The sequence below is a fragment of the Capronia coronata genome, assembly GCF_000585585.1.
Source record: "Capronia coronata CBS 617.96 chromosome Unknown acBCG-supercont1.11, whole genome shotgun sequence".
In the NCBI taxonomy this organism is placed as follows: Eukaryota; Fungi; Ascomycota; class Eurotiomycetes; order Chaetothyriales; family Herpotrichiellaceae; genus Capronia; species Capronia coronata.
This window is the reverse complement of record NW_006912903.1, coordinates 280244-293393: the sequence shown is the minus strand read 5'-3', so window position 1 is coordinate 293393 and position 13150 is coordinate 280244. Positions and strand designations below refer to the sequence as shown.

General features: G+C 53.3%; 6 protein-coding genes across 6 annotated transcripts; 3 read left to right on the top strand and 3 right to left on the bottom strand.

Moving 5' to 3' along the window:
- Nucleotides 1–109: 109 nt before the first annotated feature.
- A1O1_08884 (NADH dehydrogenase (ubiquinone) Fe-S protein 4) lies at nucleotides 110–868 on the top strand (the record flags this gene model as incomplete). The annotated part of the gene is made up of 2 exons (XM_007729742.1): nucleotides 110–483; nucleotides 556–868. The coding sequence occupies 2 exons, from the start codon at nucleotides 110–112 to the stop codon at nucleotides 866–868; spliced, it is 687 nt and encodes a 228-aa protein (XP_007727932.1).
- Nucleotides 869–1572: 704 nt separating this feature from the next.
- On the bottom strand, nucleotides 1573–1963 carry A1O1_08883 (uncharacterized protein; the record flags this gene model as incomplete). Its single annotated transcript, XM_007729741.1, has 2 exons — nucleotides 1573–1708; nucleotides 1878–1963. 2 exons carry the CDS (start codon nucleotides 1961–1963, stop codon nucleotides 1573–1575), a joined length of 222 nt encoding a protein of 73 aa, XP_007727931.1.
- Nucleotides 1964–3280: 1317 nt separating this feature from the next.
- On the bottom strand, nucleotides 3281–4213 carry A1O1_08882 (uncharacterized protein; the record flags this gene model as incomplete). Its single annotated transcript, XM_007729740.1, has 2 exons — nucleotides 3281–4044; nucleotides 4150–4213. 2 exons carry the CDS (start codon nucleotides 4211–4213, stop codon nucleotides 3281–3283), a joined length of 828 nt encoding a protein of 275 aa, XP_007727930.1.
- Nucleotides 4214–4993: 780 nt separating this feature from the next.
- Nucleotides 4994–5746, top strand: A1O1_08881 (uncharacterized protein; the record flags this gene model as incomplete). The annotated part of the gene is made up of 1 exon (XM_007729739.1): nucleotides 4994–5746. The coding sequence occupies one exon, from the start codon at nucleotides 4994–4996 to the stop codon at nucleotides 5744–5746; it is 753 nt and encodes a 250-aa protein (XP_007727929.1).
- Nucleotides 5747–8117: 2371 nt separating this feature from the next.
- A1O1_08880 (uncharacterized protein) lies at nucleotides 8118–9818 on the top strand (the record flags this gene model as incomplete). Its single annotated transcript, XM_007729738.1, has 1 exon — nucleotides 8118–9818. One exon carries the CDS (start codon nucleotides 8118–8120, stop codon nucleotides 9816–9818), a length of 1701 nt encoding a protein of 566 aa, XP_007727928.1.
- An 894-nt stretch (nucleotides 9819–10712) lies between these two features.
- On the bottom strand, nucleotides 10713–12470 carry A1O1_08879 (sulfite oxidase; the record flags this gene model as incomplete). The annotated part of the gene is made up of 2 exons (XM_007729737.1): nucleotides 10713–12189; nucleotides 12256–12470. 2 exons carry the CDS (start codon nucleotides 12468–12470, stop codon nucleotides 10713–10715), a joined length of 1692 nt encoding a protein of 563 aa, XP_007727927.1.
- Nucleotides 12471–13150: the final 680 nt, after the last annotated feature.

Below are 13150 nucleotides of genomic sequence, written 5' to 3'. Positions count from 1 at the left end.
ACCCGATATGGAAGTTCGATCTTGGCGACGTCGACGGCGTCAAGCGACTGCGGTCATTGAACCTCGAGCTCGATGCAATCGTCTACATCCAGCCAGAAACAACACAGCCATGTCGTTCTTGCGGACTCAGAGCTCCATGCGGCTCTCAAGAGCTTGTATACAAGCGCCTAGGTCTACAAGATGGCTATCTCAAACGCCACAGCGCCGATATCAAGATCCGGACCCGAAAGCGATCCCAGATGCCCAGGCCATGCATGCAACGGAAGACCAAGCTTCCCTCGTGGAAGTCGACCACCCGCTGGATGCCAGCATCGACACATACCATCCTCACCATCAACCTAAATACAATGCGCCTGTCGACCACGGCACCTCGCTAGTCTCACCCGTCCCAAGACGATTGATGGACGGCAGCGAACCCGGGGAGTCCCTACCCGCAGCAATCCTGTCCGGCGCCCCTATAGATTTGCAAGCTCGGACAGTCAGGTAAGAAGATGGACCTTGTACATGTATTCAAGTGAAGGATGATGTTCATTGACTAAACGCTGTCTTCTTTAGAATCTACAAGCAAGCCAAACCCGCAACGCAATCCGGTACATGGGGTTCCCACGCCTGGCGGATGGACTGGGATATCCTGTCCAAAGGCCACCGGTTTGAGAATCCCCTGATGGGCTGGCAGTCGTCAGACGATTTCATGCAGGGCACCCATATTAAATTCAAGTCAAAGGACGACGCTATCGCTTTCGCCGAAAAGCAGGGCTACGAGTGGTACGTCCAGGAACCGAACGAACGGCGGTTTGTGCCCAAGGCCTACGCCAACAACTTCCTCCATGAGCCGGGCCCACACTTGAAACACATTAAGACGAAATAAATGGAAGACGCAGAGTGTAGTAAGGAGCCAGGCGGAGCTGATTCAGAAGGCCTGGGCTTGCAAGACGAAAGGAATATGCGTTCGAAATGGTGCACGGCGATGACGGAAGACGAACCCATGGGAAGCAAGAAGCGGTATTGGAGGACGTTCGGCATTGTTTTCATGCTACCAACGCTGCAGCAGGCGGGCGTGTATATACCGACCAGCATAACTGACAGACCCAAACCCACAATTAAAGGACAACTTGAGAGAATACTTGTGCAGCTCCCTGCAGCCGTCTGATACTGCCGATCAACACTTATCGCCTCCTACAGGGATATCATATCCGGGATAGGATTCGTTTGCCAGCAATGGACATGGATGTGATTCAACTTATCAGCCAAAACAGTACGGACTCACAAGCCTCATACTCGATCATGAACAACATCGAATCGTACGCAAACAATGTGTCGGATGCAGGGTTCATGAACATCATCCAACTAACCATGTGACATTCCGCAGCAAAACATTATGAAGTGATTGCAGCCCATGAAACACGAACACTAATCGTACAAGGATATCATCCGCCGTCTCATCGCATCCAGACAGCACAGCACATTAACCAAGGGCATCCATCATCGTTGTCATCGCCATCGTACCTAATCATCTCCCATGGCTCCGTGGCCTAACCCTGACTATCTGACTCCTTCTCCAGGTAAAATAATCTAGTAATTATGTTTCGCAGCCTGCTTGTTCACATCCGCCTGTCGATTATGACTCGTCTCGTGGACTTTATTCTTGACAGCATCGCCAGCGGCCTTGAGACGCGTAGAGGTGCGAACATTGGGGTCTTTGGCAATTCTGCGTGCGTCACGGTTGCAATCCACCAGGAGTCAGCGCACTTGTGTTCGAGAAAGGAAATCATGCTTGCAACACAACATGAAATAGGACGGAAGAGGAGTAGATAGTAGATGCTGACTACACTTGAGAACTAAAAAAACGAGAATGAAACAAGGTGCAGGTAACATACGATTTATTGGTCTCCTTGCTCGCCGAGTGGCCGGCGCCTTTGGTTTTGTTGAAAATATAATTTCCCGCGGACCGGAGGGAGTTCATTGTTGCGATAGCTCGTACAGAGTGGTACGTGTACGTTGATATTGCTTGTCTGGGTCGAGGGTTGATGGGATATAGTACCTAGACGAGAATGAAGGGGAACCAAGTATTGGATTGAAGAGTAGTACCTAAGGAGGGAGGATCTTTCAATTCTTTTTTCCTGGTCAGAGGAGTACAGAGTATATGTAAGGTATATCCCTTTCATGGGCTCCTTTGACAGCAGGCCTGCTCCAGCCAAACCAGGAAGTCATCATTTGCCTTGGTTATGGCGAAAGAAACGCACCAAGTCTCATGCTGGCTGCATCCCTTTGCCAGAATACTAACTAAGATAAAGCACAGCCTACCGACCTTACTAGGTGTGGACATCGGGCACAAACCTCAAAAGAATGCGGAGGATACACCGAATGGAATCCCGTCTTGGAAATCGAAGGAGGTCCTATCAACGCTCGAAAGGAAGGGAAGATAACGAAACCGGTTTCACGAGGCACTTGGGCCAGAGGCAGATGACCGATGACGGATGGTGGAATGATACTAGGTAGGTAGGAACCGCTCACTGGCTAGGTACACGCTAGATGAAGTACAGTACTAAGCCTGCCAGCACACAGGGAGATGGTCTACACAGTAGTAAGTGGAAGAAAGAAAGACACTGAGGGAGTTGGGTTATGGTGTGGAAGCGTGGAAGGCATGAGATAGATAGACTTGCTGTGCACTGTACGTCATAGCTGCAGTGTCTGGGGTTGGAGGGAGGCTGGGGTCTCCCTTCATTCAGCCTGGCAGTAAAGATGGAGTGGAGGGAGGCCTGAGGAGATCACAAGGCTGAATGTAAAGGAGAACAACTTTATGACAGAATATATATGTGTAAAAAAGGCCCACGCAGTCTATGGCCATGATTCAGAAGGCGTAGGATATATATGATCAAGGTACTAGGTAGGTAGGTAGGTAATATAGAAATAGAGCACCGTTATTGACTGCCAGGTCGGCTAGTAGCAGTCATCTCCAGCGTTGAATCTCTCTTTCTGTCTTGGTATATAGATACATACATACCTTATCTTGCTTACAAGTTGTCATGCATCCATGACAACTCAACCTCTGGTTTTTCTTCTTCGCGTTCACGGCGAGCTTGTCACAATTTATCAGACCTTCATGCACCCTTCTCGGCGGCAACATAGGTACATCTGTAGCTCCTTGGTCCATCATCAGGGAAACCAGCTCTGGTCAGCAGGTAGCTGGTCTGGTAATCAACGATGCCTGGCCAGACGAAAGGTTTAGCTTTGTTCCAGCCGGTGGCGTTGCAACCGAATCGCTCATACAAGGTGCAAGTCAGGCCCTTGTCCGGGCCCATGGATCCTGGTCGCCGTAGTTTCTGTTATAGCACTGCCCGTCGTTGACAGGCGTGTAGGTGCACGGCATCACAAAGTTCTTGTTCATGCATTCGTACATACCGCGCGTGGCTGCACGAGCCTGATGGGTGTGCACCGCTCCGCTCCCCTGGCCGTCCTTGAGATGAAGGAACCTAATGTCTTTTGCGATTTCGTTCTTCTCAGGCTCCTCATGTGCCGGGGCTGCGATGGGCCCTTCGTGGTGAACATCTCGGGGATGGCTCTGCTTAGACCCGTCATACCATCTGTGCTCTGCCGGATGGCCCTTGGGGGCGGCGACGTGGCCGGTATGGCCGTCCGATGCGCCACCGTTGTTCTTGTGCTGTGCTTGGTGGTTTCCGTTGGTGCCTTCGTACTTGGACTCTGCCTGGTTGCCAGCCTTGTACATGGCCGCCTCGCCGCGACGGGAATGCGCAGCAGGCCTGTTATCATCGAATCCGTGTTCGTGGTCGCCGTCGCCGGCGTGGTCGTCACCAGATGGGTGATCATGGTCTTCATCCGCTCCAGCGCCTGGATACTTGCCAAAGCCAGAAGGGTGGCCTGCACCCGCGTCGGCTCCGTAACTGGGAGGGCCGCCCGACCCGTCATGGCCACCTTGGGCAATGTCAGTTGGTGCTCCACTGGGCTTGTGCCATTGTCCAAACCCGGGAAGGGCGGTGCTGAGTGTGGCCAATGAGGCCAGGAGAATGACCGAATTCTTGATAGCTACCTTTATTGTCAGTCAGCGAAATATTGTAATGTTGAAGGATGTGTTTATGTCGATCTAGATGGGAACATGGCCGCCGATCACCTCTAGAGGAGTATATGTACAAGACGAGAGACCCTGCACGAGGTAAGAGAAAGGAAATCTTTGTCTGCGACTTCGAAGGACCATTTCCAGTTCAGACAAGCACATCGCTAGCCAGTGCAAGCCGCCATTCTTCCAGAGTGCAGCATTTCCTTAGACCTTGCTGGCGGGAAAACAATAACTGGAGACGCTCCGAAATGGCCAGCAAAGGAAAGAGAGGTGTCGGAGACAAAGCCTCAGCTTAATATTGTTCTTGTGGGCCGAAGGGGAATTCCTAATATTGTTCTTGCAGCATTCCGAGAACGCTCGAGTCCCAAGGCGGGATGCACACAGCGCAGCGCCTGGCGGCGGTAGTCCGAAGGGATTGGATGTCATAACCAGGTCCCTTCTGCCAGTTACAGCGAGGGTCGTCCTTATGTCACGCTGCGTAGGAGCCCCTTTCATTGACGGCGACGAACAGACACGCACTTACTTGTTGGACGAACATCATAGGATGTCTGAGCCTAAAGCAGATCGCCGAAGCTCACAAGTCCTCAAATAGTGATCGTGGGCGGCGCTCAGGCAACACCGTATGACGGTTGTCGTTAAGATCAAGGAGCAAATGCATCTCAGCTTGAAGCTGGTTTGTTAGTTTCCAGATTTCTGGTAGTCACGTGACTTGGCGGCTGAAATCACCTGACCGGGACGTTAAACAGCCAATCAAGTAGAGGCCCCTTTTTCGGAGATCATAAGCCTGTCGTTTGATCAAACTATAAACCTCGATGGCATCGAAACGCCTTACATCATTAGAACAACTCCTCCCGGTAGACACTCTGGCCTTCCCTGCGATGCCCTTCCCGTCTATCACGACCTGGAACCAAATTGATGATGAGTCGAAGACAGAGACGAGCCAAAGATTCCTCATCCCACCCCAGTCAAACGTCTATCCACACCGCAGATGATATTCCGCTGGTCAGACCCGACGTGGGCCGCTCAAAAGCTCCAAAAGGGAAGACGTTGCTGGAGATCGCAGCGCAGCGACAAGCTCAATTGAACCCCGGCCAGCGAGTTGACACGGACGCCCTCGATCCGGAGAATGTGGTACAATTCAAAATCGGAGAGGACGGGCAGTTGACTCGTGACAGCGATGCATCCTCGTCAGAATCACAGACCGTAGATGCCGCCATGGAGACGCCGTGGCTCGACGCGATCCTGCTAGCCATGTCCCTTTCTGCCATCCACTTCACGCTTGAGACGTTGACGGTACATCAGTACGCCCAGGAGCTACATTTCCCACCCATCATCCGTCGCACGCTGTTCGTGGCCTTCCCTACGCTCACGTTGATGATCGCCCTGTTCCACGGCCTGCTACTGCCTATTTCGGCGCAAAAGGTGCCAGGACCAGTGCGGCTCTGGATCCTTGCGCTCCGTCAGCTGGCGTACCTGGTGGTGGCCAATGTCGCGGGCTGTTATCTGATCCAGTTGACAAACGACAAGGGCTACTACGCGGTCATGAAGAACGCTCCGAGTATAGGAACGATTTGGGTCTGGACAGTTCTCGAGCTAGGACTGCTGGGCGCATTGGCTGGGGTGATTGGGCCTGGCCTTTATGCCTGGAAAAATGGCTATGGTATCTTCTAAAAGTGGCTTGTGTCCACCATCAGGCTACTTATAAGTCAGTATTCTGGCTCGGAAATCATATGCGCAAAATTAAACATCAGACGAAGCTCCGGAGCCGCACTCAGTTAAATCTCAGGAACCGGAGAAGGTCGGAGCAAGCAAGGTTCATAGCCGGAGATGGACCGAGACGAAGAGAGACGTCAGCCCATTTTGTGTTGACTTTGAGCCAGACATTCTCGACCCATGATGTTGGTAGACCCCTGGAAAGCTTGTGGATACTCGTACAAGAAAATCCAGACTCCCGCTTCCACTACAGCGGCAGCCGTTTCCGGTCCGCAAAAGGGGTCGTACTATGGTGCCATAGTGGACAAAGCGCTATAAATCCTGTCGCAGCACGGTAACGCAGCCTTCTGGCCACGAGGCCCTGATCGACTTCCCAAAAGGGCTACCGGAGCATAGACATGCTCTGTGGTGGTACGCACAGCGGTAGAAATACCAAAACGGTGGAGTGTATCGGAGAAGGCCGATCTTGTCAATGGGCGTACTAGTAGGTGGTACGATGGCCTGGTATTTCGGCGAGGTAGTCTGCCTGGAGTGGTATGCAGTGTGTCCTAGAATTAATATGGAGACTTCGAGAAAAGCCGGCGGTGGATATTCTCGAGTAATGATCGAGTAATGGTCGGTACCGTAGCGAGGGGGAAATGCGCAAGTATCCAGCGGATGATTTATACCGTAACACGTGTGAAAATTTTGCGACGGGACGCGCAGCGCCGGTGGAAATTCATAGCGATGTTCTGACTCACAATAACACCTTGCCGTATTCCCGGCCTCAGTCTGCACCATTAGTGTGCCCTTGTCTTGAACCGCTGACAGCTGTACTCTGTAGTATTCCAGCGAGGGACTCCTGGAGTCTGCTTGGCCAGAAAGCCACAACCAAGGCAGCGAAAAGCCGACATCCCTGCTGCCCCAGGAAAACTCGTGGTGTCCGCGGATACAGTATCGCATGGATCGACATCCGGGACCGGAAGGTCAAACTTATGATGTAAAGAGTGAAATCTCTAGAATGCGGGGTGCAGACGAGTGGCTGTTCCGTAAAGCCTTCATTGGGCATTTGGGGCTCTGGGCCAGCGTTGATCGATCGAGGCGAGTGCCAGTTGGGAAAAGTCTGGCTGGACAAAGGCGCACACTTGGTCCATGCCATCCTTGTTCGATGCCCGATTTCGACTTCTGAGGACCTGTGATAGTGTGTCAGCTGGCCCACTAGTTCTTTTCATCTCGATGGGTTTGGCTTGCGGCCCGGCGCAACATGGATTGCTGTTCGAGTCCGCAGCCCTGCGCCAGCGAAACACCAGTTGCTGGGTTGTACGCAGTCAGCCGGAGATTTGGCTTCGCTATGGTAGAAAAGTAATGCTGAGTGTTCTCGCTGACGACGCAACTCGCTCGAGGGTTGTTGGCATGCTCACCTCTCTGTAAGGTCGGGCTGACTGTGTAGACGGAGACATCTCTTCCTCGTCAGCTGTATCTCGTAATGTCAGCCCAATATGCCGCCATCCGCATGGTGCATGCTGTTTGTTTTGAAGCGGAGTGCCAGTGTTCGTACAAGAATTCCCCGACCTGAACGCTAGCCTCGGGCTCTTAGGTGATGTGTCTGTCATGCTCACGGACGCCCTTCCATTGCAAGTCTGTGCGAACAAATGGAATGGTTTTGTCCGGGCGCCTAGTCGCAGTAACCCTGTTTCGATCGAGTTTCCATTATTCACACCGTGCGTTGTCTCAAGCATCACGCCAGCATCGCCAGAAACATACAAAACACTGCTCATACCGGCCCATAAGAAGAATTTTCCCCCTCGATGTGCTCCATACATTAGAACCCATTGCCTTCTCTTCCAGTTGCAAAGCCTTCGACATCACGAGAGCCAGCGGATGTTTTCACCGGTCGACAGGGAATCAGTATTCGAATCGCACTGCGAATCTGTCACAGGTCAACGGGTGTCGCCATAAGATCCGACTGAACACATAACCAACGTCACTCACCAGTTGTGGCCGCCACCCCCGTACTCAGCAAACATTTTTCCGGCTACGCGAGGACCACAGGCTATCCGGCCATCGGCGAGGCAATAGGCGGTCGATTGAACGATATTTGGGCTAAGAGGCCTGGTACTACGTGAAATTAGGTACCTGAGGTTCTGGTTGGACGGGGCCGAGATCCCCCACCACGCACTGAAGATAGTGTGCTCTGGTGCTACAGTGCTCTGTACCCATTATTACACCATTGCAGTGGCACCCTGCGCGTTCGCCTAAAGGTGCCTGCCACTGTGGGTTGTGCCTGCGCCTGCGCCTCACGCCCCCCGCGTCACTTTTTTCATCAATTCTTAACTTGGCGGGCGACATCATGCATTCTCGTCTCACTGTCAACGGTGCCTCTTATTCCTCCAGACAGTCTTCAGTTACAGTCAACGACGTAGTCAGCGCTTTGCAGAAGAAGTTGTCAGCAAACCACGCGGATTATCATCCACCCATCTCTACCCGGCGCCCGTCTTTCTCCATGGACAGTTTACTGCACCCAAAGAAAGACAAGAAGCGGGATGACTCCAAAGATCGTGACCATGGCCAAAAGCGCAAGTCGCTCACCATGCGTCACTCGAGCAAATCCAAAGACCGCAGTTCGGCACACTCTCCCAGAGTGACGCCGGCTAAGCCTGGTCGATTCGAAATGATCATCGAGTCTCCTCCTCTGGTGATGTATGGAGCCGCGAGCAATTCCACCGGAGCCTTGCTCTCGGGGCGTCTCACTTTGAACGTGGACGACCCAACCGGCGAAGTTCGGCTTGAGGAATTCACCATGGTACTGAAGGCCACCGTGCAGACCAAGAAACCAGTCAGCAAGGAGTGCAGAGACTGCATCGAGAAGACGGATGTGCTTAAGACGTGGACCTTCCTCTCCGAGCCAAAGACCTTCCGCACAGGCGAGGATAACCAGTTTCCTTACTCCTATCTCTTTCCCGGTCATCTTCCTGCCACCACACAGTCACAGCTCGCCTCAATACAGTACTCCCTTCATGCGGTCGGAGTGACATCTCAAGGCGAGAAGCTCATCCTGAACCATCCCTTGACTCTTCAGAGAGCCATTCAACCTGGACCGGAAAAGTCAAGCATCCGGATCTTCCCTCCAACCAACCTGACCGGCCGGGTTCAACTGCCACCTGTCGTTCATCCAATTGGCACCTTCCCAGTGACCATGTCTTTGAGCGGCGTGGTGGAGAAGAAAGGCGACAGTCAGACTCGATGGCGATTGAGAAAGCTGTCCTGGCGTATCGAGGAGCACAGCAAGGTGGTTTCAACTCCTTGTCCCAAGCACGCCCACAAAGTGAGCGAAGGGAAGTCGATATTACATTCCGAGACTAGAATTCTCGGTAACGATGAGCTCAAAGGCGGCTGGAAGACCGATTTCGACACTACTGGTGGCGAGGTCTATATGGAATTCGAAGCGTCTTTGGCAACCAAATCCAATCACAAAGCAACATGCGACGTTGAGTCACCTTCCGGGATTGAAGTCAAGCACAATCTCGTGCTTGAATTGATTGTCGCGGAAGAGTTTTGCCCCAACAAAAATACCCAACTGGTCACCCCTACTGGCGCTGCCCGCGTATTGCGCATGCAGTTCGCACTCGTCGTGACGGAACGAGCAGGCATGGGAATCAGTTGGGACGAAGAAATGCCTCCTATGTACGAAGATGTGCCAGCAAGCCCACCTGGCTACGGTAGTGCCGACAAAAATGACGGTGCCTGGGGCGGTGCCGTTATGGAAGATTACAATGGACCAGAGCTTGAATACGAAGCCCTTGATGAGATGGGCAACCGGACAGGGGGTTTCCTAATGCGTGGTCAACCTGATAGCCGGGCCGAGAGCCCCATCGCGGGACCTTCACGACCCAATGCAGCAATCAGGCAGCTTGCTGGTCTCACCAACGATGAACTAGGTGCTGAACCGCCTCAGTATGCCCTGCGCGGAAGAGAGGACTCGACGACTAGCAGCCAGACTGCTCCCGGGGAGGACGTTGGCGAAGGCGTCGCCGCCCTTGCATTACACTGATGACCCCTCACCGTCGCCGTGAGGCTGGTAAGGCGACTGCCACGATGAAACGACCGATTTTCCTTCCACACTGGAGCATGTTTATGAACAATCACGAACAACCTTGGCTTCCGGAGTTTGACATGGGCGGGATTCTTCGACGTTTTTCGAATTGATACCCTCCATTGTAACAGCGAGATGCTTTTTTTTTACGTCGGCATGCTTCTCAGCATGCGGTTCGAATGGTACTGCAGTAACGGGTATGCATTAGGGTCCTCTTCTGCTGGAATATGAGTTTGATGGTCACGGGGCTTTTTCACGGCCGCCCTTGGAGGGCATGGAGCCACGGAATGATCACGGCAAAGAAACAGTGCATATTGATATTCATACTAATTCCTTTTCCGGTGCGAGGAATTATCAGGAAGAGCCTTTCCAGAAAGCGGCCTTCCCTCTTCATGATGGCTGACAGGCATAGAATTGATTGATTGAGAAATTATACCACCAGAACTTCACTCTTCCCACATTACTGTCGTAAAACTCACATTGATGTATGACATAGTTCTTATTGGCACTTGTCCAAGAATACATGCTCCTCCCTTTCTATGTCTAGACATAGGTATACTATCATCGTCTCTTGTCGTCATCAATTGATTTGACTTCGATACTGACTACCAGCCGCGGGCTGGACGCTTTCTAAAAGACCTGGAGCAGTCACCGTGTTGAAAGAATATATTTATATGTATATCCGTACTCATACTGTTCCTTTGCGTCTTGATTAGTGCGGAACCGGAAGCAAAGAAACACAAACATCTGCCGCAAAGACGACATCGCTAAACTCAATCCCTCTACGGACCATCCATATCTCTGGTTGACTTGGTCCCCCCTGCGCCCCCTTCCTGCGCGAACACGTCCAATCTATTCGTCCACATCTCTAGGCTCGTTCTTCTCCCAGAACTCGTCATACTCGTCCATCGACATGATGGGAAAGTCGGTTGGGCGGGTGATGGGGATGAAAGACTCGCCACGCTCGGCGAACAGGGCGAGGCGCTTGCGGGTCAATTCATGGGCCTTGTTGACGCTGTAGACCTTGACGTGGTGGCAGGAGGAAGTGACATGGAGACTCCAGTTCCAAGCGGACCGAACCTCGAGCGGCTGGGTGTTGAGACTATTATCCCAGCAGCGGGCAACGATCTCGATCCAGCCCTCGACGTCGCACGGCACGTCCATCTCCCAGGTGCGCCAGGCGAACTTGTGCTTGGGCGACATGTTGTGTGGCGGCACGGCGTACCAGCTGAAGCCGCCGTCGGCCGAGACCTCGACGCGCTCCGGCCAGCGCCCGCCGCCGCTGTAGGCCCAGCCCTTGACGTGGATGGCGCCGTTGTGCACCACGACCTGCTTGTTCCACGGCGACATGATGGCGCTGGACACGGGCATCTCCTGGATCTGGATCCCCATCGTCGGCAGCTGGTTGTGCTTGCCCACCTGCTGGTTGAAGTACAGATATTCCTTGCTCTGCACGGGCGCGCGCGTCGGGTGCGCCAGCCCGCGGATCCGGTACACCCACTTGACCGATCGCGCGCCAATGTATCCCATCACCACCAGCCGCACGGGGTAGCCGTGGATCTTGGGCAGTGGCTCGCCGTTCATCTCCCACGCCAGCATCACCTCGTTGGCCTTGACTTTCGACCACGGCACGCTGACCAGATAGTTCTGCACCTCGTTCTGCTTGAAATAGGTGTCTGCTCCGTGGAATTCGAGGTGCTTGCCGCCCTCCGCCATGCCGCCGCACTGCTTGATCACCTTTTTCAGTGATACCCCTACGTACCGCGCCGTGCCGATGGCCCCTTCGGCCCACGGGGCGTTGATCATCTCGTCGCCCTCGCCTGCATACAACTGGATCTGCTCGACTCGCCGGGTACCACTGCACTGGATGGTCACGAGCTTCTCCATGCGTGGGAACAATTCCTCATTCTGGAGGTCTGCCAGTGTGAATGTGCGAGGGTGTTTGACCAAGCCGTCGAGTTTCAGTTCCCACTTGTCGGCGTCGATGTCCGGAATCCCGCCGTGGTTTCGGATGAAATGCAATGAGTTGGGCGTCACAGGTTTGGCCGTCACCAGTCGTTTGGGGGGTTCGCCGTTGTAAGGGAATTCTAGCAGATGCAGCATGTCCGGATGCTTCTCCTGGATGACGCGGAGCCATGATTCCTCGGGCACCGAAGTCAGCGGCCCGCCGATGGCTTTGTGCCATTGTTTCCAGCGGACGCCTTCGAGCACAGGGTTGGTATCCGGGATCGGGCCCAACTGGAACTCTGGTGGTGGTGGAAATTTATTGCTGATCAAGATCTTGTGTGCCTTGGCCTTCTTTTCGGGGTAGTCCTCCCATTCAACGTACCTTTTGCCTTGGTTAGCATGATGGGGGCACAAAGTGAGTCTTAAAGTGGTGTTGCGAGAAGCTTACCCGCGCCAGCCTTCTCGCTCCTCGGCAAACACAACATCAGGGTCGTCTTCTGGCGCGAGGTCCTCTGATTTGGCATCGTCGTCGGGCCCTGACTTGCCAGCCTCCTGGAAAGAAGAAACTTCGTCTCCTTCAGTGCGAGTCTGGTCGTCAATGGGCAGCTCAGCAGCCGCTAGCCCTTGTTCGAGTTTCCATTCATCAGGCTGGATGTCGTTCATGTTAGCAATTGGATTTCTGTTTCGTGGGTGGTCGGGCTATCAACCTGGAGATGATGAGCAATCTCTCTCATGCGCACATCAGTATGCATTCTGGCGATATCTGTTAATTTCTAGCTTGGCCGGTTGCCGCCTGGAGACCCTGGAGTAGCGTGGGATTGCGTCGGTTTAACAACGATGGCAACCTGAGGAGGAAAAACAATGATTGACTTAGGCGGCAGAAGGTTGAGGACTAATGGAGACGCGGTCCTGGGTATATCACCGTGTTGTGCAGGAGCTCCCCACACAATGCACGTTCAGCTCGAACTCGGAAACTGGATCGAGTTCAATGCCATGTCATAGCTTGCTAGAGATATGCATCTATCTGCCGAGGCTGATACGACCTAGGAACAATTGTATCACCATGGAACATACCTTAGCTCCGCTGGAAGTTCCGACCTGTTGTGAGAGGCCAACTGGACAACGAGAGTAATCCAATCATGGTGGGTACAGGCATGATGTAAGTACCTGTCATCGGTCGGAGCTCATGGCCCAGGCGGACTGCATGATTACTGTTGGTAGTGAGACAGTCCCTGTGTGACACTACCACAGAGCACTTGCTGAACCATTTGCCGGGGTGTAAAGGTGAACGGTCGGTGGTGGCGGTTCCACGAACCAACCATGTGTGAAGCCGGCTTCCAATC